This window comes from Colias philodice, chromosome 12 (genome assembly GCF_061535455.1).
Source record: "Colias philodice isolate Cphi_HAF_F1 chromosome 12, ilColPhil1 Martin Lab GWU primary, whole genome shotgun sequence".
Taxonomy (NCBI): Eukaryota; Metazoa; Arthropoda; class Insecta; order Lepidoptera; family Pieridae; genus Colias; species Colias philodice.
In genome coordinates this window covers 8,689,225-8,715,889 of record NC_143097.1, presented here as the reverse complement: position 1 = coordinate 8,715,889, position 26,665 = coordinate 8,689,225, and the positions used below count along the sequence as shown (strand labels likewise).

At 33.4% G+C, this 26,665-nt stretch overlaps 4 protein-coding genes across 8 annotated transcripts; 2 read left to right on the top strand and 2 right to left on the bottom strand.

Moving 5' to 3' along the window:
* The first annotated feature begins 6,452 nt into the window (after nucleotides 1-6,452).
* LOC149484205 (mitochondrial thiamine pyrophosphate carrier-like) lies at nucleotides 6,453-7,666 on the top strand. The gene has a single exon (XM_089701852.1). The coding sequence runs from the start codon at nucleotides 6,544-6,546 to the stop codon at nucleotides 7,504-7,506; it is 963 nt and encodes a 320-aa protein (XP_089557978.1). The 5' UTR covers nucleotides 6,453-6,543; the 3' UTR covers nucleotides 7,507-7,666.
* A 325-nt stretch (nucleotides 7,667-7,991) lies between these two features.
* Nucleotides 7,992-12,823, bottom strand: LOC149484204 (uncharacterized). The gene is made up of 3 exons (XM_089701840.1): nucleotides 12,583-12,823; nucleotides 9,287-9,468; nucleotides 7,992-8,849 (listed from the first exon to the last, which is right to left on the bottom strand). Exons 1-3 carry the CDS (start codon nucleotides 12,668-12,670, stop codon nucleotides 8,013-8,015), a joined length of 1,107 nt encoding a protein of 368 aa, XP_089557966.1. The 5' UTR covers nucleotides 12,671-12,823; the 3' UTR covers nucleotides 7,992-8,012.
* Nucleotides 12,824-16,901: 4,078 nt separating this feature from the next.
* LOC149484203 (uncharacterized) lies at nucleotides 16,902-20,496 on the top strand. Of its 5 annotated transcripts, none has more exons than XM_089701804.1 (3): nucleotides 16,902-16,969; nucleotides 17,220-19,289; nucleotides 20,085-20,496. In XM_089701804.1, exons 2-3 carry the CDS (start codon nucleotides 17,645-17,647, stop codon nucleotides 20,309-20,311), a joined length of 1,872 nt encoding a protein of 623 aa, XP_089557930.1. In that variant the 5' UTR covers nucleotides 16,902-16,969; nucleotides 17,220-17,644; the 3' UTR covers nucleotides 20,312-20,496. The 5 variants fall into 5 exon arrangements, 4 of the variants coding, with proteins under 4 accessions (XP_089557930.1, XP_089557929.1, XP_089557928.1 ...); XM_089701803.1 differs by having other exon boundaries at nucleotides 16,908-17,142; XR_016316409.1 differs by having other exon boundaries at nucleotides 16,908-19,788; nucleotides 20,085-20,225.
* A 3,864-nt stretch (nucleotides 20,497-24,360) lies between these two features.
* Nucleotides 24,361-25,727, bottom strand: LOC149484202 (uncharacterized). The gene is made up of 2 exons (XM_089701858.1): nucleotides 25,222-25,727; nucleotides 24,361-24,892 (listed from the first exon to the last, which is right to left on the bottom strand). The coding sequence occupies exons 1-2, from the start codon at nucleotides 25,561-25,563 to the stop codon at nucleotides 24,560-24,562; spliced, it is 675 nt and encodes a 224-aa protein (XP_089557984.1). The 5' UTR covers nucleotides 25,564-25,727; the 3' UTR covers nucleotides 24,361-24,559.
* Between the last annotated feature and the right edge of the window lie 938 nt (nucleotides 25,728-26,665).

The following is a 26,665-nucleotide window of genomic DNA, read 5'->3' as shown; positions in this document are numbered from 1 at the left end:
ATTGTAGCAACTCTCATTTTGACAATATGGCATAAGTGTCAAAAAAATTGCGTCACTTTCAATATTTAAGTTAATATTGTTGCGTACTGTTGCGTATTTAATAAATATTTTCCGAATATAAATAAAGTATTGCATTGTGAAAAATTGCAGAAGTTTTTGGACACCAAATTCTGGCATAAAATTTCACAGGCAAATGTATATTTACGCTATTTATACCCGGCGCGGCCTAAATGTATCTACAGACGCTCCGATTTGGTTGGTGCCAACCATATCGGAACCGACAAGGCAACCATTCCAACATTGCTACAGATTGTCCGACGGTTGGCCTTCCAGCTGTCAGTTGACCATAGAGTAATATGTCAGTTGACCATAGTACGAAGAGAATGGGCTAAATTCTACTATAGAAATAGAGAAAATTACAGTCATATGCGGCTCTTACAACTTATTTTTTAAGGTTTTTAATGTAGCCGCACTGTCAATTTTTTTTAATACTTCTAACATAATAAAATACGCTTGATTTCTGGCATCTCTATTTGCGTAATCTTTGTTACTTAAGTCCCACAAACAGGGAAAGTCTTTATATAGTTCCAGCAATTTTATTAATATGTCACGTTCGGTGACCGTAACTCCCTCGGCGTTCATGTTGACGTCCTACACCGGCGGCGTTGCGAATGTGAATGAGCCAATTACCTATATTACTCTATGGAATGAGCCGATTTTGTCGGAACAAAGCTTCCAGACGTTCCAATTTGGTTGGATCGGATAGGAAGTTGGTTTGGTCGGTATCGCCGGCGCATCCGACCACGTCAAACCAATATTAATAATAATTATGTCGGACCGACCGCTCTCTACACTTTCCGATTTGGTCGTGGTCGGATGGTTGGCACCAACCAAATCGGAGCGTCTGTAGATGCTATAAGATGATCCCTATGACACTGACAGTTATTGTCAAGAGACAAACTTGTAATGGCGTCACCATTAAATTAGAAACGTATTGGAGGCGTCTAAAAATGGCATTTATTAATTTTTACGTAGCTTTATGCCATTACAATGATATTCCGTTGGAATTATAACAATTCTTAACATTTACGAGAAATTGTATCAATCTGACTTTACGTTTACGTCCTTCAAAACTTACATCGTTGGCATTTATCGACTAGTGCGGAAAGTATCGATAAACAAATTTCGATAATGGAAACGAGTTCACATTTTTTCCATGCTTAAGCTATAGTTTATTCTCTATTGAATGGAACAGAAGATCGCAGCATAATTAATTAATTAATTACCGTTCGCGTTAATTTACTTACCTATGATAATATAAGTTTTTTAGAAAAATTAAATGGGGGATTCCATTTTCATGATAAAATAATATACACTGTGTTAAACGGGTTAAAGATTACGAGAAAATGATAAGGTGCATTTTTATGTTTTGGAAAACTTTCGTTTTACTTACCGTTTCGTTCACATAATAGACGTTAAAAATTCATTTTATAATATTTGTAAAAACATGTTTACCGACGTGGCTGAATGCAAACCACGCCTTAGCCTATAAAATAGTAAAGTATCGACACGATCCATCATACGAGCAATCACTAAGACGAACTGTCATAGGGATCATCTCATTCAGCTCATTCCATAGAGTAATATAGGTAATTGGCTCATTCACATTTGCAACGCCGCCGGTGTAGGACGTCAACATGAACGCCGAGGGAGTTACGGTCACCGAACGTGACATATTAATAAAATTACTGGAACTATATAAAGACTTTCCCTGTTTGTGGGACTTAAGTAACAAAGATTACGCAAATAGAGATGCCAGAAATCAAGCGTATTTTATTATGTTAGAAGTATTAAAAAAATTGACAGTGCGGCTACATTAAAAACCTTAAAAAATAAGTTATAAGAGCCGCATATGACTGTAATTTTCTCTATTTCTATAGTAGAATTTATAGTACGACATAAAAGAGATGAAATTAATTATTTTGGAACTAATTCGTTTTTCATTACCTGGCAACCCTGAATTGGCAATGTAGCTGTCAAGTTGAATAAAAATTTGTTGTTTTTTTCGTGAATTGAGATAAAATTGTTATTTAGAACAAGAAATTTAAATAAAAAAGGAGACATCATGAAAAAGGTTAAACGTAGCGGTGTCCGTGATGTGGTGTATAAAGTTTTTATTCGGTGTTTGTCCGAATTTCAAGCTGGAAATTTATTGACTGATTTGGAAAACGTTTACAAACGTACAGCAGAATATACCGGTGAGATTCCATTTATTTTTGCTCAGTACTACGTAAAATAGAATATTCCATTAGTGACGAGTGTTTAATGTATGTATTTATGGCGATTATTACGTTTTCGCAATTTAATTTGAGGTTATTTGTATGTAAACAAAAACTAGTTTTTATAGTGCGACCAGCACAATTTGAGTCAAGAAGTTATATCCAATCCAACCAGCCTCAAATAAAGTACCTAGTTTAGATTTTACTACATAGTATAGTGATAACTGTTTTCATACAGCTATCTATCTATTAATCAATCAAACCATAAGAAAAAAAATCATATTTACTGTATCATAATATTTACAGATACTGAAGATGCCCCGTACCCTCTTGCCAGTACTTCGAAACAGAGTGATGATCAGTCCTTTGAAGGAGTAGAATATTTAGATTTTGATGAATTATATTAATGTACAAAATTTATCTACAAAAAAAATAAAAATATGTGGTTTTCAAATCGCCTTGTTTTTTTCTACCCGACGGACCCAGAAAGAGGGTAATGTGTTTGAGCTGCATGTATGCTTGTTTGTTTGTATGTTTGATTCTATGTGCGCCTCTGCAGTCTAAACACTTGACCGATTTTTATAAAATAACTAATTCCAAATACATTTAAGTAAAATTTGACCTAGGTAGGTCAATTAAAATACTAATGTATTTTTGTCTTAAATTTACACTATTGCTACAATGAAACAATTATAACGGTTTAAATCGCGGTATTTATTTTAGATTATATTATATAGATTTTTGGATTTTTATTCTATAGTATCAAGATCGCTTGCGTCGCAGTATCAGTGTTGCTATATGAGCGACGGTGGCGCCCTCATTTATTTTCATCTCTTTTGTGTCGCACTGTAGCCTATTCTCTTCGTACTATGGTCAACTGACATATTACTCTATGGTCAACTGACAGTTGGAAGGCCAACCGTCGGACAATCTGTAGCAATGTTGGAATGGTTGCCATGTCGGTTCCAATATGGTTGGCACCAACCAAATCGGAGCGTCTGTAGATGCTATTAGGCCGCGCCGGGTATACAATATTCCTCAATACTCATGCATTTACCTGTTTAGAATCATTTTCATGGCAAAAATCGTCAATTTTATCATCATTTTAGTAATCAATCATGCTAAATATCTTCTATCTATCTTCTTTTCCTAATAATTTCATCATTTTTCAATAAACCAATTAACAAGTAAGGTAACCATGATGACGAGTTTTTACGGATAGCGAAGAGAAAATATTGTAATAGTTAACAAAATTATGATGAACATTTAGAACACCATTTCAAAGATTTTTATACTAGTAATGAAACAACGCACGACATCGATATTGCACTCACATGTGGTTTTATGTTTGTTCTTCTTTAACATAGAAATCAATAGTTCTTTTAACTTACCAAATTTTTTTTGTTTTACTGATTTCAGATTTCCAAAAATGAAATAAAAAGAAATAAATGGCTGTCCATAGTGCCTATCAAGGGTATAATTTATCAACATGCCAGAATATGCAGTTTGCATTTTAAGCCTGAGGATTACGGTCCAGAAAAAAAATACCTTTTGAAAAGTGCTATACCTTTTTATTTACCACATTCTTGTTACTGCGTCTCAACTGTGGATAAAGTAATTTTAATTATATTATAATTAACCACCATGAAATCATTAGTAACCGTAAGTACAGCTCCTGAAAGACATACAAATTTCTGAGAACTGTAATATCGTTACCACACATCAACACTAGCGATGCAACTCTCCCTTTGGAATATTGAAAAGTTTTAGACTGAAGCTTGAGTAACCAAAACTATGTTTTAATGTATGTAGCACTCATTTTAATTAAAAAATCGTAGTATGAGATCAAAAGTTATCAAACGTTATTTAAAACTATCATTCTCTACCAATTAAAATGGTATGTACCTTTAAAGATGATAATTATTCATGTAAGTTGACCAGTAATATTATAATATAAATACATACTGTTAAAAATATATGTCGTTATTATTTATAGACCATGATTTTTAGTTTTTTTTTTTTATTTCGAAAAATCCTGAATATACAAACCAGTATGGTCACCCACAGAAAGAGACAAAAAACAACACTGACGTCATTCAAGGTTATATTTTCTTGTGACAAGTTAATGGTCATAGTCAGTGGCGTAGCTATCATAGGGCCAGGTGGTGCAGTGCACCAGGGCCCCGGAGCTCAGGGGGCCCTCAAACCTCAGCTTTGAAAAAAAAAAATTTTTTTTTTCAATTAAAAAAAAATTTTTTTCGACACACTAAATTCATCAATGTTTCCAGTAAAAGTGTTCAACTGTCAAAATTAGATGACATCACCGATTTTCATACTCTACGCAGCAGCAACGGTTACAGTGTTACTAATAAATAATTAAATAATGTCCTATAATATTTATTTTATTTATTTAGTATTGACTACCCTCTCAAACACCGAACGGCCCGATCGGGCCGCGCTATGACGAATTACGCCATTCTGTTAAACATCGTGCGGCCCGATCGCGCCGCGCTTCCAAACAACGGATAAATTGAAAAAGTATAGAAATGACTTCGAGTCCTTCAAATCCAAGGCCACCGAAACCGCGAGAAAATACGTTATCGATCCTACCTTTCCAGAAAAGCGACGAAGAAAAACTAAAAAGCATTTCGATGAATTGGCTTCTGATCACCGATTCGAAAACCAGGAAGAAGTCTTTAGAGTAACTATTTTCAACAATGTACTCGACATAATAATCAATCAGTTAGATGCGCGTTTTATTTTGGTATGAGTGCAGTTTGTAAATCGTTCGACTTCCTGATGCCAAAAAACTTGCTTAGCTGGAATGAAACGATTTTACTCGAGAAATGTGATCAGTTTCAGAAGAAATATTGCGATATAATTGGACCCAATTTCTCGCTCCAATTTCTTAATGTATATCATCTGATTCTCCCTCAATTGATGGAGACGTGGTCTATTCGCCAGCTTTGCAAAGAAATTATAACAAAATTTGGCGTGCTCGAATGTGACCTTACGGAAGTGTATACAGCGATGCTACTGTTTCATACAATTCCTGTTACTTCCGCGGCAGCAGAAAGATCTTTCAGTAAACTGAAGATTATAAAAAATTATTTAAGAAACAGCATTCGACAAGATCGCCTCCGACATTTATCGTTAACTAGCTTTCCACCCGCAGCTTCGCCCGCGCAGGCAAAGAACAACCCGCATAGTTCCCGTTCCCGTGGGATTTCCGGGATAAAACCTATCCTATTTCCCGGGTTAAAAAGTAGCCTATGTCCTTTCTCGGGTATCAAAATATCTCTATACCAAATTTCATGCAAATTGGTTCAGTAGTTAAGGCGTGATTGAGTAACAGACAGACAGAGTTACTTTCGCATTTATAATATTAGTATGGATTGCAATAGAAAATGAGGCGGCATCAAACTTGGATTTGAGTGAAATTATAGACGAATTCGCAAAAATTAAAGCGCAAGAGATTGTGAATTGGGCGGGGAATTCTGTTAAAAATCGTTTTTTCCATTAATTAATCTCATCTGTATAATAAATATTCTATATTGTCATGTGCGTCGTTGTATATTTATTCCCTTTTTCTTCTATTAAACACATGGAGATTCTAATCGAGACGACGTATGGATTTAGCCTACTAGGGATAAGTTCACTTACTGTTTTCTTTTCTTATTCTTATCAATAATTTTGAAGGCAAATATAAGTTCAAACTACGCGGAAAGAGGGGAGGAGGAGGGCCCGATTCTTTCCCTATGCACCAGGGCCCTTGTCCCCCTAGCTACGCCACTGGTCATAGTGCAATCTCCAGTGTATAAGATATAAGCTTCTTGATACAGCATAAACGAAACAAAGTGCACTGGAACGAGCGCCGCGCAGTATCGCAATCGCGGGCTCACCGGTGTGACGTCATAGCGTGAGCGCGCGTGAAGTCGGAAATTTAAACTTCTCGTCGTCATAACTTCGGAAATACTGCATATATTAAATGAAATAAAAACTCATGTAATGGACGTGATCTACGCTAATATTTTAAGTGTATGTTATAATAATATTTGACCCTCTTGTGTTCTGTGTTCTCCATTCTGCCAATGTCACGTTGGGAATAAACGAAACGTCTGAAATTAGTGGTTTGACACTTGACAGCTATCAGCTGTTAAATCAACGTCAAAACGTCAAATTACAGATTTGGTCACGTATGGGACGGCGGCAATATAAAAAATATAAATAAATAGGTGGTGTCTAATTAAAAATTTGAACAATTATGGTTCATTATGCGCAGAGTTCAAAACCTGAAGTATCCGTAGCACAAAGTGCATTTGCCGGGGCAGTATCAGGCGCAGTAACGAGAGCAATAGCACAACCTCTAGATGTCCTAAAAATAAGATTCCAATTACAGCTAGAACCGATCAGAAATGGATCAAAGTACAGTTCTGTGCTGCAAGCTGTATCATCGATCGTCAAGGAAGAAGGTATATCAACATTATGGAGTGGCCACATTCCTGCACAAATGTTATCCATATCCTTCGGCGTGGTACAATTTTCAGTGTACGAAAAGCTGACTCAAATGTATCAAAAGACTGATCCGCAGTTTTATATAGCTAATAAACATTGGATTAATTTTTCGAACGGTGCAATAGCCGCCACGTTTGCCACAATTACGTCATACCCATTCGATACAGTAAGAACTAGGTTAATAGCAGAGCAGAAAACAAATAAAGCATACAGAGGCTTTACAGATGCTCTGTTTACAATGATTCGAAGTGAAGGACCAATTTCACTGTTCAAAGGATTGGTACCCACTGTAGCTCAAATAGCACCATATGCAGGTATTCAGTTTGCTGTATATAAATTGTTTACAGATAATATTCTAAATAAAATAGCTTTCTTCCAAAGAAGTACTGATATGAGCTCAACAATAGAAACATCTATTATAGCTAATGCATTTGCTGGTAGCATGGCTGGTTTTGTATCAAAAACAGCTGTGTATCCGTTTGATGTTATTAAGAAAAGGCTGCAAATACAGGGATTTCAGGAACACAGGAAAGCATTTGGTCGTCAAATGTATTGTAGAGGTACTGTGCATTGTATATTCTTGACAATAAGTGAAGAAGGTTTTCTAGCATTGTATAAAGGCTATGGACCAAGCATATTAAAAGCTGTTGTAGTTTCTGCATTACATTTCACAGTTTATGATGAAATAAAGCATATTATTTTAAGTATATGATAATTGTAAATTATTTAATATTATTTTGTAAGAGAAAAAATTTAATCATGGAAGATTTTTTTTTATCTGTATTGTGTTTGTTTATAAGCATTGTACTTGATCTGACAGACAGATAAACTAATTATTTGACTTATATGTGAATTTATTAATGTGAATTAAAATTTGACTGTAAATGTAATACAATAATGTTACTTATGAAGTGAATATAGTGTTAGCTTTACTATCTTTTAGAAACTATTAGCTTTGTATTTGCTAAGAAAACTGTGATAGTTAAGTATTAGTTACATTGTTAAAAAATTGTTCATATCAATGTTCTAGTCTGTGTAAATTATATCACAATTTACTGGAATACTTAGTTTACATTAAAATCTTTTATCCCAATAAGTGATGACTATGAACAAGAAAGTGAATTATAGCATTGCATAGTTGCTCAAAAAAAGAATCTGGTCTCATAACATTAATTTTATATTAAAAAAAAAAAAACATTTTATAAAACCATTTATTACTCATCCATAAGATATCACATAACCCATGTTTCTCATAAGAGTGTCTTTAATAGCAGGCTGTAATTCCTTTTTCATGTATGTAGTTAAAAGTGTCCTTATTCCTTTAGTGAAAATGTCCTCCATTTCTCTGGAAATGTCTTCAGCATCATCTAAATCGACCTCTGGCTTATAAAACTTGCTTCTGCCATAATTCATCCTATTACTTCTACCTTCATATAAAGTGTCGTAGTTCTCTGAAGCTTTGCTATCCAGTTCATCATAAGAATCCTTATATGGTTCGTCCAATCGAGGATCGAAAGTAAATTCGTCAGATCTTCGTCTCCTCCTTAACGGTAGATTATCCTTGTTTCTAACCGAATTTCTATTGATATACTTCTCACAACCGTAGGCGTAAACACTGATAAAACCTGGTTCGACGAATTCTGAATCAGTTTTGACGTTAAATTTTCCCGGCTGTTGGTGTAGAGGACGGGTGTGGAAACCTATGCCGGCTTTGCGCAGTCTAAGTATCATGTTACAACCGTTGTTACCGCGGTGTCTGTTTGTATCCGTGTAGTAGGGAACATCGTCGTAGTTTCTTCTCAGTCGATGAGAAGAAGGCATTGCACGGTCCAGTTCGTTCACATCGTATAAATCCACGTTCCCAGATATAGTTATGTCATGGAACAACAGCATTGTATCCAGGGATATATTGCGAGGGTCGAAGAAGCATTTTTCCACTCGAACCCAATTAGTGTTTTGGGGCAGCCTCACTCGCATCCTTGTGACGATCATATCGATTGGGGCGGTTCTCATTGTTTGAGATAAACTGTATCCGTTGAGATCTATACTTTGGCTCTGTAAAGCAAGGATTTTTTTATAAACAAAGAATTGTAAAGAATAGTGATAGCTTGATTGTGAATATTATGGGAGTGATAGTTTCAATAATATGGTTAAAAAACATTTCGCGCTGGTTCAAACGCTGCTGGACATATCAAACGCACAAAAAGTTCGATTCGATAAATTTTAACATGATCACGTGTTCGTTAAAGATCGATCAATGAAACAAATAACATGAAACTTCTTTATTTTACTACTTTTGCACTGCGTCTCCTTGTCCACCAGGTTGTCTGGAAGAGATCGCTGTCTGAGCGATAAGACCGCCTGTTGTGCTCTTTTATTAACAATGTATTGTGTCCTTACTTGTACTTTTCTCTGTGGTGCACAATAAAGTATTTTTGTTTGTTTGTTGTTTGAAACTTCCCTAAACCTTAGTACGGTCACAATGCAATTACCAAGGGAGTATCCAAGCTTTTTGATTGATTTCTCTTCCGTCGCTTCAACTGCTCGAGCGCTGTTTCGAGCCTTGATGAACATCTTTCACCTGCCACGGGTACGGTAGTTAAAGGTGGAAGATGACCAATTGGTGGAGGTCTGTCATCATACCGCCTATCGAACAGGGGTAGAAACCTGGAGCCTGTAACAAATAATAATATTGACCTTTGTTTCAACAGAGAAGGACATCTATACTTATAATAAATCTGTAGAGAGGGCAATTCTGTACATGAAATATATTAAAAAAAAAACTATGAAGGGGTGATAAGGGATCGCTACTGATGCCAAAAATGCAATCAGTAAAATTTTTGTCTGTCTGTCTGTCTGTCTGTCTGTATATTCGTTATAGAAACAAAAACTACGCGACGGATTTTAACCAAATTTGGCACAATTATTCTTCATACTCCTGGGCAGGTTATAGTAAAAGAATCATGTAAATCGGTGTAGAAACACCAAAGTTATACATGAAATACGCGCATATCATCGCGCGTGAATACAGAATCATGCCATAAGGATTATTTTTGTGTATCAGTTGCCGCGTTCGACGCGCTTCGCGGCGGGAGCTATAAAAAGGCGGCGGGTCTGCACCCGTTTCGCGTTGTCACGGCATCACGTGTGAACGGCTGAACCGATTTCGATAATTCTTTTCTATTATATTCCTTGAAGTTCGAGGATGGTTCTTATGTAGAGAAAACGTAAATATGTACCACGGGCGAAGCCGGGGCGGACCGCTAGTCTGTAATAAATTAATTAATTTCCTATGCTGGGTAAAAAGTTTTTATTTGATATCAGATATTATGTACCCGAATTATAAGTATTATGAAGGTATTATGTAATTCGGTGCTAATGTGTGAATACAACATATTTTGTTTTTCATACCCGATACGGGCTGATGCGTTTACCACTTGACTGTACAAAAGAGTCTGTCAAGACGGTATATTCGCTCATGACCTCCATAAGCTTCACTGAGACTATGCCACATGAGATCCATTAATGTATCTTTATAACTTACCCATCCTAATCATATTGATAATTGAGCTATGTAACAATCCGGACTCCAGTTTACAAATAAATTGAACAGTGAATACTTTAAAAAATATATTAGATTCTCTAAAATGTAAAACATACGATTAATGCGTATAAAATTTACCAATAATACAATAATATTATCCTCCCATTTTTTTACAATAACATAACTATAGCTAAATGAAAGTAAATGCGCGATTCCAAAACGGTCTATTATTTCTTTTCACTTCCATTGTTTTGTGGGTAGGAGCGTGAAAAAGAGAGTTAGAGATGTGGGTTGTGTGATAAAATATAAAGTTTTTCTAATTTGTTTATTATTGCAATATACAAATAGAGTAACTCAATTCCATAAAAATGACGAAAAAAGAAAAGCGTGGGAAATGTATTGTTGCGTGCGCCTTTTTATGTGAACTTCATCCGCCTAATTTAATTTGTAACGGTCATAGTTAGTTGTTACTATTGTTAATTATACATATTTTACCTTCAAACACTAATAATAAAATTGTAAATTCATATATTGCTTGCCCATTACAAATTTTTAATTAATAATTACTTAAAACATTAATTTGGTACTTAACTAACTTGAATTTAATTTAACGAATCTTGTTTACCAAGTGTTTACCTTATATGTACCTCCTATCTTGCCATTAATAAAAATGATTTCAAAGGATTATTAAATTTTAGGGATGTAACGATACCGATACAGATACCGATATATCGGCCGATATATCGGCAAGCCGATATATCGGTATCGCCGATAATAAATCAACCGATACCGATATTTTTTTATTAAATTCTTTCTTTTCTTTTATGTTTTTGCATTGTATTCATTCATATTGTTTTATTTCTGTTTCTGTAATAGTGTTAAGGAAGAGCGGAACCTCCTGACACAAGCATTTTATTTGCTTACTAGGAGTGTTCCAATCACAAATTTGTTTATGTAAAGGAAAGAAATAAATAATTTTGAATTTTTTTAATTTTTAACGTGTTAACGTTTTTAAAATCGTTTTAGTCGGGTGACATGTTCATAAACTTGTGTCACACCAAAACCTCACGAGCGCGATCGCAGGTATAACGAGAGAGAGACGGACCGATCTCCCGTTTCATCTCGAGCGCTGCCACTGCATTATGTTATCACGTAAACATCTCGATCGTAAACCTACTTTACAAACAACCAATTTTTTTGATATCAAATAATTCAAAAATCCGCGCCCAATGAACGATGCGGGAGGCCGCCCGCGCGTGCGCACTTTGTTTTCTGAAAAAACTCTACCAATAGGCATGACGAAAGATTTTCAAAACCTCTTCCATAATGTGTGTATACGTTTATTAAACAAGAAAAACCCTATATTTCGCTAATATACTTAAATTTAACGAAGATAAAAGCTATTTTTAAAAAAATATTTATTAACTGTGCCAAAACAGCTCACAGGTGTCATGGCGTAGGCGTGACGTCACTATTACGTAAATACGTAATTATCTGTATGCATAGCGAAGCAAAATTAAACAAATATTTAATTATTAAGTATTATAGAATCTAATTTCAAAGTTTATAAGTGGTTGCATTATTGCAATGTGAATCTACATAAAAATAATACCCAAAAAAAGTATTAAAGAGAAAATAATATGAAATGATTGTATAAATTGGACGGAGAGAAACCCGAACCACATATTCGTGAATTCACAATTATATTTCTGTTCTGAGTCGATAAAGCATACGTTAAAAAATAGAAAATAGATAAAAATGTGTATTCTCAACATATTCATAACAACAAAATATACCTGACGCGAAGCTATTTACATAGACGTGACGTCACGCGTGTTTCAGTCAAGATGGCCGACTGCAGAATTTCTATGTTTTATTTTATCGATAATCTCATTAATCTTAACATTAATATTAAAGTTTAACTGACTTCGTAAAATAATAATACTAAAATAAACGGTTTTGTTGTTTTTTGATTTGGCATTTTTATTTAAAAGAATACGATTAACAGTTGTCTCTGTTAAATGTTGGTAACTTTTCATGCATAATTCACTATTTATTTTTCTACCAAGCCATCGATATCGGTATCGGTATCGGTATCGCCGATACATTACTACAAATATCGGTATCGGTATCGTATCGGCAAAATCATGTATCGTTACATCCCTATTAAATTTATTATTATTTTTTAAATACCCACATTCAAAATAATATATATACATATTTAATGCGAAGTGATATACGTACCTTTTTCCGGTTCTAAATCGGGTAAATTATTGTCACTAGTCAAAACTGTTCTAGCGATAAATATGAACATCCACCAGAATTTCACCATTCTCACAGATAATAGACATGAAAATATAACTTTTGGCTGAATGGACAAGTGCCAGTGTACTAGATACAACGAAAAAAAAAACAATGGTATGAATTTGGCGCGTAACGGCGACTTCCTTCCACTTCGAGACCGAATCGAAGAATAAATTGTGGAAGTCAAGGGACAATAAGAAGTGCAGCGAATGGAAAACAATCCCCGCTCATAGAATAGCCAAGTTAATATGGTCTCAGTCTATGCTAGACCCATAACTATGAACTACTTACAAGATATTATATGTGATATACCTAGCTCGTTGTGACAACGACTTATTAGAGCGAAAATTATGTGTAAGATTTCCCTTTTGAGTGCCTAACTAAATGTCTAAATCATCGTGTGGGAAACCTACGCACATTTTGTGTTGTAGCACCTAATAGATGGGGATCATAAATTGACTTATTGTACCGCCTTATTTACCTAACGGAAAAGTGTCCCTTGTTTAGATAAGGCTACGTATCGCGGATACATTTTCATTTTTCACAGACTTTAAAATCAGCTCATTAAAAAAACAAAGTGTGAAAATCCTGGTGTAGGTAAAGTCTCAGGATCAAATTAAATCTTTTCATTCGTGCAATTTATTGTGGCGCAGTGGTCAATCCACCGAAAATACCACATGGGCATGGCCCATCATAAAATACCTATGTCGAATTAAACAAGTTTGTAATAAGTGTTGCAGATTTGGTAACAGGTTTTCTTAGTATTAAGTACTTTTCAAATCAAACAAACCGTGCAAGGCGACATCTCGACGACAACCTCATCCGCTATATCTAGACTGTGACGTTATTATGAAGAAAAATTGGGTCGATGCGTAAAATTTCGTTTGTATGGATACATCTTAGTTCAACGTTCTCTATGAGTTTACAAAGGCCTATCGTCTTATCTTCGTGTATGTTCTTTGATATCGTGTAGAATGTAGATTATAATTGTAGATAGTTTGATATATTAAATATGAAAGTTAAGATGTTATCGCCCCTCAGTCTTATTACTATAACGTTTGTTTTATACATAAATCTATCTGTAGGTAATTACACGATTAGGTTGAGTTTTAAATAGTATGATTATGCTTAATTGAGATGTAATGTTTGAGGACGCAAGCATCCGTGGTACAAAGTATGTACACGATCAGGACGCAAAATTCGTGTATATATTATAATCACAAATTTAAAAACAGAATTACAAAATATACACGAGCAGTTTCCTATGGTTGCGTTCTGGCTATGTATAGAATGGAAATACGCGTTTGAGCAATGTTTCTACTTTCTTGTAATTTGAAAGAAACAAAATTATAAATGGCATGTAACTAACTACTTAGGTATTTAATATAAAAAACATAAAAGTTCTAACTCATGAAAATAATTTTGTACAAAATATCAAATGAATACCTACCAGGGTACCTGGTTAGTTAGTAGGTACCTACTAAATTTCAACACGTTAGCTAGTGCTTAGTATCCCGTTGATGTCTAGATCTAGAACATAACTTAATTTAGACTCCGCCCTCTCGGGATCTACGAATTGTATCGTCTACATCGAGCATATAACCAAATTGATTGTATGCTCGTTGGTCTACTATAAACGTCCGTCATACATTGAGTACCAAAACGACGAGCAAAACAAGTATAATCCGTATACCTAATATAATATTTAACCTATCTAAGGACTTTATAATCTTGATATGACCACCACTTAAAATTATAACTTTTCAAACGAAACATCAGCTTGTCTACAATGTTCCACGATGATGTCGTACAAAAATTTCGTAATAACGTAACAAACAGATGCTATCTACATAATAAAAATATTACAATAAAATGTATGGTAACCATTGCAAAACAGTTTAAACATTACCAAATCACATTGTCCTATAGATACAATGTAAAATAAAAAAACATTAAACATACGGTAATAACCTTAGAATTGGGTACCTACATCATTTATTTTTAATAAATTAGTTTTATGTGAGCTAAAAGTATTTTAGTTTATTCTAGTAGTTACCAGCGACTTCGTTCAAGTAGAATTTATTAGATATCTATTGAAAAGAAAACCGCATCTGAAGTGGTTCAGCGATTTTCTAGATAAGTGCGATCGTGATCCTAGAGAACAATTGTGTTTTGTTCATTGTTCATTTTATTTGTTTTATATTTCTTTGACACGATTGAATTCAAAACCTTGTAATTTGAAATTGCCAATTGAGACAAGTAGGTATAAGGTAGTCAACTATTTTAAAAAACTTTGTCTTATAGATAGGTAGTTAGATAGATAGTAGGTACATAGTAGTAGTAGATACAGTACATAATATATAGATATAGTTTTATAGTATCTGTGGTAATACGAGGTATAAGACATCTCGTTTATGTTATACAGTTAAATGGGGATAAACCGTATGCACTAACATCCTCAATCAAATGATCACGAGGAAATGAAACAGTGTCGTTAAAATTGCGCAAGCACCTACGCAGGCCCGTCCGTGCAGTCCGCTATTGTTCGCTCACAATGGGGAAAGCATCAAAATAGCAGACACGACTGGCTCTTAAGTGTGGCCAGGCAATTTGCTATAATAAAACCCTACCTATATACAGATGGTATTTTTTTTGGGTGACGTGTCTCTCGATTTTAGCCAGCATGACTTCTATATTATCTTAACGCGACCACATGGGTGAACTGAAGGTTCACCCTGGTAGCGACATACGCAAGGGGGTCCCCCCTTGACGGGGATCACGAACCTCGGCTTGGGCTGTCGCTTGAGTTGAGGAGGCCGGAAGAACGCCTAGTCGGACGGGCACGGGGCAACAGATGGTTAGCTACAATGACTATCTACAGACTGTTGAATTTTTCAGTAAAAATTGTCAATACCAATAACGATAAAGACATTGGACACAAGTAGGCAGTGCTGTCTTCTTTATAAGATTATTAAATGTTCTTACGTAGGTACTTCGGTTGTAAAATTTAGTTTAGCAAGACTTGTATGAGCAAAATAATGGTATTTTTAATGGCCTCATGTTATATTAATCGAGCAGTGATATTGTTTGAAAGCATTGTCATAAACCCATGAGTTTTTCAAATTGAAAGATCTGCAGCCAACTATGTAAACAACACCATGAAATTACATTATTCTTCCTAGACCGTGTTAATAGATGGTACTCGCTGACTTTACGTAATAAGGACATTCATGAAATCTTGTACCACTTATATGTGAGCTGTGCCTCGCGGTTTTATCCGCATTGCACGGCTCTTCTTGGTCTTAGCCTGCTGATATAATATATATATGGCCTATAGGCCTGTAATGAATAACCGTTTCCATCCGAGTTGGAATATTTTTTTGCTTTTTTTAGTTTTAGCAGTGGACAGTGAGTTAAATAATTAAAATCTAACTTATGAATATTTATATCCGTTCGTACTTCGGTCTTCGTATCCTTGAGTTATATTAGTGGTTTGACTGTTACGATTTCCTCTTATATTTATAGGTAAAGATTAACTAATCTGTTCAGGTAATTAAAGATTATACTAATTAATAAGTACCTATATAGGTAGGTAACATATCCACATGAAAATGAATAAATAAAAAAGTTAAATGACGAAGTTTTGATTGTATGTTTCCGCAATTTGCCGAATATCGTTGATGTCTTTTTAATAGTACTTAAACTGAACTGTGAGCTAAAGACATCAACGCCCATTTTTTGCAAAAACTAGTTTTAGTAACACTTATGTACTTACTACATTATTTACATTTTTAAATATTATTTTAATAATTGAAAACATTTATTACTTTTTACGATTCAATAAAATATTGCCGGTATATGAAATATGACAATTTAACAAACGCTTGTAGGGAATTTGTCCATTCCAGAATTTAAAATATGTATAAGTTTTCACAGGGAAACGATTTGAGTCATCGATTTGTACTTTCTTGTAAGCATCATTACGGTACGGTAACGACTAACGACTTTATAAATAGACTGCGGATTCCGGTAGGTGAAGGCGTGGTAGAGTTCAAAATCAATACTTTTGTCCTAATTTATGGCTTTTTATTGAGAACCTATATATCGCTATTTCATTAAAATATTGCCTTAATTTTCGCCAATCACAATAAAGCGTAGTACAAAATGGAATTTGCGATTGGTTACATCATGGTTCAATTAAATTTGCGATTATGCGCAGAATATATTTTTTATCGTGCCCTCTACGCTGTACTAACTTTTAAATTGAAATGTTTTGACTTATAAATTTCATAAATATCTATGTTACTAGTTGTTATAAATAAATACGGTGATAAATTATTTACCTATTGTTGTGTTAAATTTGCTTTATCATTTTAATATCGACAATCGCGTCACTCGATAACTCGTATTCGACAATCGATTTATGTCTTCATTTCGTATTCATCGCTCAGTGACATTTCGATTACATTTTGTGGTTGTTGCTTGCCTTTGTAATAAACAGTATTTATTTAACTTGTACAAATGCAATACAAAAGTGAGTTATATCAATAAATAAATAAGCATTTAATTTATTACAGTGTGTATATTCTCATGATTAGTTCGTGTTTTATTGACGTAATACAACTCAAGGTTTAAAATGTATATCAAGGCGGTTTTAAACAATTGATAAATGCAAGAAGATGAAATAAGGTAATCGCTGCATACATTTAAGACAAAAGGCTAAAGTTTTGTCCTTCACACATCAGAACATCGTTATCTATGCACGTAACCGATTGGTTTAGTTAGAGGTGATTATGAAGTAACTAAAATAGTGCATGTAAGTACGCAGCGAGCACATCTAGTTTCAATATCGTTTCAACAAAGACGTGTACATACTAATTTAAGCTATACTCTCTTCGCTGGTGGTGGGTTTCTCGCTTGCTACTGCATTCTTATCACATTTTATCAGGTAACGTAAATAATGTAATTACTAATGGGTGATAACACACGCTAGTTTCTCATAATGGCTAATGTTAAGAGTAGAGTTAATACGACTAAAGCCGCATCTACAAAGATTAACACAAAGGGGAAAGTTGGCAGGCCCAGAAAATCTTTAACAAATGTACAAAATGTGACAGGAACAGATGTTGTACAAAGACAACGAAGAGGGAAATTAAAGAAAAAGCCAGAGAAGAAGGTAACTATATGTAAATTGAATACAAACCAGGAAGAGAATAAATCCAATGAATATAAAAAGCCAAACCTTAAAAAATTGTTGACTAATAGTGGCCGCATCAAACAAAAAACAAAGATAGACATAAAGCTCTTTAATGAGCTTTTAAAGACTGAACTTCAGATTAAAGACAGTGACTTATCACCAAAAAAGGAAGTACACAAGAATACAAGGCTAAAAAACAACAATAAAGATGAAAAAGTAAGAAAAAGTGCTAAAAAAAGAACTGTTGCAAATTCTGGTTCAAAAACAGATAGCCAAATAGATAAATCCCCAAATCAAAATAAAAGCCAGTGCGATAATACTGAAATCACAAAAACTAACATCGAGTCTGGGAAGGATCTCAATAATGAAACACCAACTCCTCCACCACCAAAGATTTTCCAATGTGATTATTGCAATAAAATATTTAGAACCAAACCAGCAATAAAAAGACATTTATCCATTCATGATAAGTTGACATCATACGCTTGTTCTCAATGCAACAAATACTTCAGTAATCTTATATACTTGTCAGCCCATTCTAAGAGACAACATCCAAACTGGAACATACATTATATGTGCAATATATGTGATAAAGCATTTTTACTAAAGGCAAATTTAAAACACCACTTGGCTTGTCATAGCCGTAATGAAAAAATGTTTAAGTGTATATATTGCAAGGAAAAATATTATGAACAACATGAACTCATTGAACATGAGAAACAGCATTTGGTCGATGGAAAATATTTGTGCATTGTTTGTGAGATGGGATTTGACTGTAGGAACCGGCTCACCAGCCATTATAGAGTACATTTGAAAGTGAAAGATTTCATGTGTCAGCATTGTGGTAAGGAGTTTCTGAGAATGAACTCGATGAAACGTCATGTCCAAATTTGTCATTCGGGACACAGGATACAATGTAAAATATGTAAAAAATATTTGAAGGGTCATTTAGCTGAACATATGCGCACACATGAAAAGAATCGCCCTCACGTATGCCCTGAATGTGGACAACGTTTTACTCAGTCAACACAATTAACTGTACATCGTCGGTCACACAGTGGATCCCGTCCTTACACTTGTAGAATTTGTAAGAGGCCATTTACACACTCAAATGCCTTGATGTTACATATACGTCGGCACACAGGTGAAAAACCGTTCACTTGTGCCATGTGTCCAATAAATTTCTCACAACTCCCACACATGAAGGCACACATGCGAAACATTCATGGCAAAGAAAACCCTTATCGATGCCAAAAATGTAAACAATTCTTTAAGTTGAAGGCTGATTTATCAGAACATACAAAAAGTTGCAATGCAAATCGAAAAGCTTCTAAGTCATCACAGAAAGGGGATCCAGACGAGGAGTCTGCCACTAGGCTGACGCGCATGAGGTTTCTACTAGCTCTTCTTCTAACAATGATAGCGACAAAAGAAAAACTGAAATATCTAGGTGCGTACATTTTCAATTTTTTATTTATTAAACAAAATGGATTGCACTATTTGTCTTTTGAGTTAGTGTGAAAACTGCTTCCTGTGTGTGCGCAAATAACAGGAATCATAGAATACATTTTCATATAAATTTCCATTGTTTTTAAAATTTGAAGGTAAACTTCAAATATCAGTAATAAACATTTATTTTAAACAGTCAGTGGGTGAATACCATTAAAAGCATTCATTAAATTGAAATATTACATTATTTATTGTATTGTAACAATCTATATGCACAACATATACAATACATTGCAGTCATTTAAATATACACAAAAGTATATAGGTACCACAAATTCGTGATGGGTTGCGATTGTGTGAGTGTTTTTGTGTTGATGTGTGCTTAGGTTGAGTTTGAGTGAGTCAGCACTACATTACATGGCTTGAATTACACAGATTTATCTTATACAACATAATTCTTGAGCCCGGATGCAGCCGAAACCCCAAATGAAATGGGTAATGTGAGTTACGTTTGTTTACCATGTGGTTAATTATTTCGGTGCTGGAAGGTGAAGGGTAATAAAATGTGACATGATGACAAGGCTTGCCTATTTTTAGATGTTTTCTCTGCAAATTTGGTGGTGGTTTCAGAATCATTTCTGGAATAAGTGTATAGGGCCTAAGCTGTCGGTAAAACAGTTTTAAAAATTATGTTGGTGTAATGTGGGTGCTTTGAAAGCAAAAAAACTACTTAATAATTACTACTTCTACGTCTGTAAATATGTATATAAAATAGTAATAGATCATTCTATAACAGGTTTCAACAAACGTTTGATTGATGAATTGCTTGTGGAGTCACTTGAAGCTATGGGCCATAAACCGTGCAAAGATTTGGCTTTAACGCCTTTTAATCGTCTCAACACTAACATTGAAATACTACTTGAAGGAACTGTGCCCAAAGAACAAATGGAAAAACTAAAGAAGGAAAAAAAAACTACAGAGCAAATTTTAGAACTGTTGACTGATGAGAAAAAGCGCGGTTAAAAGAAAAGGAATGCCTATTGGGTATCAAGTAATGTTTCGGATAAGTTAAGTATTTAACATAATTTATTACTCAGCATCACTAATATAATGGAATTTATGTATCAATAAGGTAATTATTTATCAACAAATATTATTTTCATATAAATTCTTAAAAGATTAGGATTGTAACATTTTTATACAATACATAAAATATATATTAATGATTGTTTAATATTATCAGAATTCAGAATGTTTAAAGATCTAACCAACACCATTTCAAGGTTCAGAATTAAAAAGTTTTATAATAATAACTTTAACCAAAGTTTAGGTATAGTATACATATTATAGTAACAATGCATCTTTTAATTTTATTTGTAACCCAATAATATAGTGTTTCAATTATTTATGTGCCATTTAAATTATTATATATTGAGTTTATTGTTTTTAAAATAATATAAGTAATTTAAATTTTCATGCCACTTATTATATATTGACACATTTTAAAATTTATTGTTATGTTGTTATTTTTAATCCAGTGCCATTATTTGTCTTTGTATATGTGTAGGAATAGTGAATATATATAAGATATATATAAGATTGAAATTTTTAAATGATGTAATAATGGGTTCTCAACTGTTGCACGCCTCATAAGCGAAGCGTTGAGGTGGGTACTACTGTCACTTCGCGCAAAACATCTGATTTTTCAAACTTAAAATGTCTTTATGTATCATACATTGCACTTGTAAGATAATACATACACACACATATTAAGAAAAAACACTATTTTTAACGTTCATGATATTTTTGATGTCATTTTCGTTATTTAAACTAGTTAAAAAACAGTTTAAAAAAGTTCTGTCTTGGACGTCCGTGTGTCTGTATGTGCGGATCCTTTTTCTTGTTAACACGATAGCGACCGAAATACTTTACTAATCGAGTCTTTTTTTTTCTCTTACGCTTGAGTATGCTCAGGAATAGAACCCTTTCATTTTTCAGGGTCTGATTCGATGTGGTTTAATTGTTATTAAATAAACAAAAATAATAATTAATAAATATTTATTAAAAAAAAATTATGAGGCGTGCACTTTTGGATTTTCCAAATTATTTTGAAATTTTGTTACTCTCTGTGTTATCACACAAAATGATTTAATTCCATAAAATAATATTAAATATGTAACTACTGGAATAATTGTGGTATTTATGAAAAAAAAAGATATGGTCAATGGTTATTAGTTTACTTATATTTTACTAGCGGTCCGCCCCGGCTTCGCCCGTGGTACATATTTCGCAATAAAAGGTAGCCTATGTTCTTTCTCTGGGTCTAAAGATTATCTGTGCCAAATTTCATCAAAATCGGTCCAGTAGTTTATGCGTGAAAACCATACATACATACAAACCTTTCATCTTTATAATATTAGTATAGATAAGCTAGATGTTTGCTATTACGTTACATAAATGTAAGTGAATAATTACATACTTACAAACAGCAAGTTTGATAAATCATAAATGTACAACGTGTAAGCAATAGATTTGGTAATTCCACATACATAATCATCCATAAGTAACATTATGGTGTGTTTAAAAAAATAGATAGGCTATTTACTTATTATTTAGGAAGTATGTAGGAGAAAGGGATTTAAATTTTTTCATAAAGCAATATTTTAATCATATAATCATGGACGTATAAAAAAAGACGGACGCCGTATTACGAACAAACAACGTGAAGCCACCATAGTAAGCTAGCGATCGTGTAAAGACAATAAACACGCACACACTCTCACCATAGTAAGCTAGTCGGCCGCCATTACGTCGTGAACTACCGACTGATTAACTGCGTCACTGTTTCACAAAAAATATTTAAAATGCCGTCTTGCGTGGTTAAATGGTGTCGCAACAGTACAATTTTAAATAACAAAACACAAGGGATTACATTCCACAGGGAAGCAAGTTATTTCTTTTATGTTTTAATGACAAAATTATTACGGCAAAATTAATAGAAAAAAATACAGCCGCCATTGTCATCAACACAGCTGTTGCCATGGCAACATGGCACACACACATGGATGTTTCGCCGCCATTACTAGGCTTCACTCAATGTTTAGGCGATATACCGTCCGTCTTTTTTTATACGTCCATGCATATAATAATAAAATTAAAAACAAGTTTGTGACTATTTTCTCAAACCGGGCCAATATTCAATTTCTTATAGCGACAACGACGGCTGTTAATACACAATACAAATAATTTTGGATTTAATTAATTACGCCTATTTTTAAATTTAACATAATATATTTACGATAGCTGTCTATGAAATGTAAGAGTTTTAACAATATAATATAATGTTTCATATTTTCGCATTGGTAGAATAAAAAATATTTTTCGTATAGGTAATATCTATAGAATACAGTGCCGTCTTTAGGATCAACGAGGCTATGGGCCAAGGTACTGGCTGGGGCCTATGTAAGGGATGGAAAATCCTTAAATTTTAACTTTATCATTTTTCAGTTTACAATAACGCAATAGGCTAAATCGTAACCCCGTCTCTTTAACACCCCACATATGAGAGTTCAATAAATAATTTTTTTGAATCTAAAAAACTAATACCCTAAAATCTTGTTTCTATTTTACCAAGTGTGTGATTTGATATTTTTCTTATTATGTTATAAAATTTGTTGTTGTATATCGAAAATTTTCAGAATTGTGGGGCCCCTGCCTACCTCGGGGCCTCGGGCCAGGGCCCTGCGGGCCCTGCCTTAAAGACGGCACTGATAGAATATGTTTAGCTGTTTAGACCTTTTACACGCCTGAATGGAAAGGAAATATGTAGGTACCAAGCTCAGGCAATTGCCTGACATTTGTAGGCTGTTGCCACAATATTACCTATTTGTGTATTAAACCTGTCTATCCTTTAATTACGTTATTGGGTAATGTAAAAATATTTCCTAATAACTATGAAGCAATATTCCTTTTACAACTAAAACAATACAAATTTTAAATCTTTGCGTACATATGGAATAATATAAGTACATAATTATAACAAAATGTACGTAGTATAATTATTGGTATCTACCAAATGGTAGCTTTTTTAAATGTATATATGTATCTAGTTGTGACGTAATAATTTATGGACATGCTAGAAAATATTGTTTTAGTGACCGTATTACCTTTTAAAATATTTGGCGCTATTTGTACCAGTGTTTTACTTGTGGTTAAATAACAAATAGTACAGGTACACTAATATTTAAAAAAAATTACGTAAATAAAAGCATTTTAACAATTTTATATTTACTGATAAACGTTTACACATATCAAACATTTATTTTATTGTACTATGTAATTGATAAATTGCGTGAGTGTGCTTTGATAACCAGCGTAGACTTATTGATACCAAATATTGGTAATTTTAGCAGCGAATAAATGATTTATAAATACACTAGCGGCCCGCCCCGGCTTCGCCCGTGGTACATATGAAAAATAGATGTTGGCCGATTCTCAGACTTACCCGATATGCACAGAAAATTTCATGAGAATCGGTCCACCCGTTTCGGAGGAGTATGCAGACTAACATTGTGACACGAGAATTTTATATATAAGATTATGTACCTATGCGTTTGCTGAAATTTGTCTGTATGTAGGCGAATTCTAGATTGATAATTGATATTATAATAATATATGTGTAACAATACGTTTTTTTTCGCAATAAGTAAATTATTAATTGATGTAAAATATAAGGCTCTCGATCCAACAAACATTTTATAAAATTTTAACCGTATTTGATCCCTTTTAAACCCGTCATCCCTTTTAAAAATAAATGCTATATGCTTGAAAATTTTAACATCTCTAACTAGTTCATTTTTGTTAATTTGTGTTTGTATATACCTATGTCATAATTTATAAGGTAATTTGTAATTTTATTAGATTTAAATATTATGGTTAGGGTTTGTTTGCATGTATTGTATCAATTCTTGCCAGTTATATACAAATTTTTGTAGCCAAAGAAAAAATAAACCTACCAAAGTGGCAATAGGAAAGAAAATATTTAAGATTGTTATTTATTTGTTAGGTAAAACGTTGGGTAAAACAATACATTTTGCCAGTTTTATAAATGTGGAATACTGGCTTTAATTGCCAAAGACGATGTAAGTAGAAATAATTTTAAGAAATAAATTTATTTGATGTATGTAATACAACTTGTTTTATTGTACATTGCATGTATTAATTTGGTAGCAATGCATTGGTAGTTAGTAACAAAATTCTCAAGTTTTTCTTTCATCCGTTTTGGCTCGGAAGAATGCCTGAAATAGATGCATCTGCGACAATCGAAACAACTTTTCGTGGCACTTTGCATATGACTGTACTAGTTTCATTTAAGCGCTCCATTTTCGCATGGTACAAAACATCGGACATAAGTTTGAGAGCAATTGATTGTTGTGGATGCGACAGTTTCCGTAAAGATTTTGCCGCCATTTTGCCAAATGAATCAAATTCGTCGTCCTCTTCTTTAATTGCACTTGAATCTTTTTCTATTTTCATTTTTATTGGAGTTGCTGTATTCTTTTTACGATTTTTTTTCTGAGTGGAAGGTGAGAGCTTTTCAAAGTCCTGTGAATTAAAAGAAAATTTTAGATGCGTTAATAAAATGTTATGAACTAAGTAAATTCAGGTTGTCAGTTTATTAAAAAAAAAAATTGAGGGTTAAATTAATTTCAAATCTTTTTTTATTCCACATTAAAATGAAAATTTAAATACATTTGTATAAATTTGAAATTTACAGGACAGTTAATGAAAAATTTACAGGTAATTAAACTGAACCACATAAAATAAGCATAAAATTAGGCGGTAGTTTACTTTGCTGGATTCACTATTATTCCAGTATACTGGAATTAGTTTCAAGCCGCTGGACTGCGCTTGTATTATGAAAACAAACTTACATGCACTTTCCTTTTCAGGGTTACATCGTAAATAAAAGAATGCATCTCATTAAACCATTCGATTTTGGGCACATAAACATTTTCTTCGTCATTCAGTCTTTCACTTTTCTCAATTTTATCAAGTTCTAAATAATAAGTTGATCTTAAACATTTTATTTTGGTTTGTACATCTTTAATATTAAATCCAGTCAATTGCATTTCATCCACAATATTTTGTAATGCATTTATACGTGCTTCTTTATTTCTATAGTATTTGTTTTTAACATTCCACAAACAATCATTTATTTTGTATAACTCCACCAACTTGAGTGTTTCTTCTTTAGTCAATTTTAACTGTGACATAATGATGAATGGTCTATTTTTTTAGAATACTTGTTATAAAAATTATTATAACGCTTTTACCATTACGGCTTTTGTTATAATTATTTTAATTTGTAGTAAACTAAGGTAGGTAAAATATTATTATTATGACAATCTAGTCAATACAAGACAGTGACTGATTCCAGTGAGGTAGACAGTGTCATTCGCCGAGGTTAGGCATCTTATACACGATCACGAACTCTAGTCGGCGTGAATGAAAACTTACTATGTACTCATAAATCATTTCCCCACTTGAATTTTTAAAGTAAATAATGCAATATTATTAATACACATTATTAGTGGTATTTAGTTATGAATGCTACCTACAGTATATAATATAATATCGCTACTTATAGTACGACATAAAAGAGATGAAATTAATTATTTTGGAACTAATTCGTTTTTCATTACCTGGCAACCCTGAATTGGCAATGTAGCTGTCAAGTTGAATAAAAATTTGTTGTTTTTTTCGTGAAGTGGAGAATTATTGAGATAAAATTGTTATTTAGAACAAGAAATTTAAATAAAAAAGGAGACATCATGAAAAAGGTTAAACGTAGCGGTGTCCGTGATGTGGTGTATAAAGTTTTTATTCGGTGTTTGTCCGAATTTCAAGCTGGAAATTTATTGACTGATTTGGAAAACGTTTACAAACGTACAGCAGAATATACCGGTGAGATTCCATTTATTTTTGCTCAATACTACGTAAAATAGAATATTCCATTAGTGACGAGTGTTTAATGTATGTATGTATGGCGATTATTACGTTTTCGCAATTTAATTTGAGGTTATTTGTATGTAAACAAAAACTAGTTTTTATAGTGCGACCAGCACAATTTGAGTCAAGAAGTTATATCCAATCCAACCAGCCTCAAATAAAGTACCTAGTTTAGATTTTACTACAAAGTATAGTGATAACTGTTTTCATACAGCTATCTATCTATTAATCAATCAAAACATAAGAAAAAAATCATATTTACTGTATCATATTTACAGATACTGAAGATGCCCAGTACCCTCTTGCCAGTACTTCGAAACAGAGTGATGATCAGTCCTTTGAAGGAGTAGAATATTTAGATTTTGA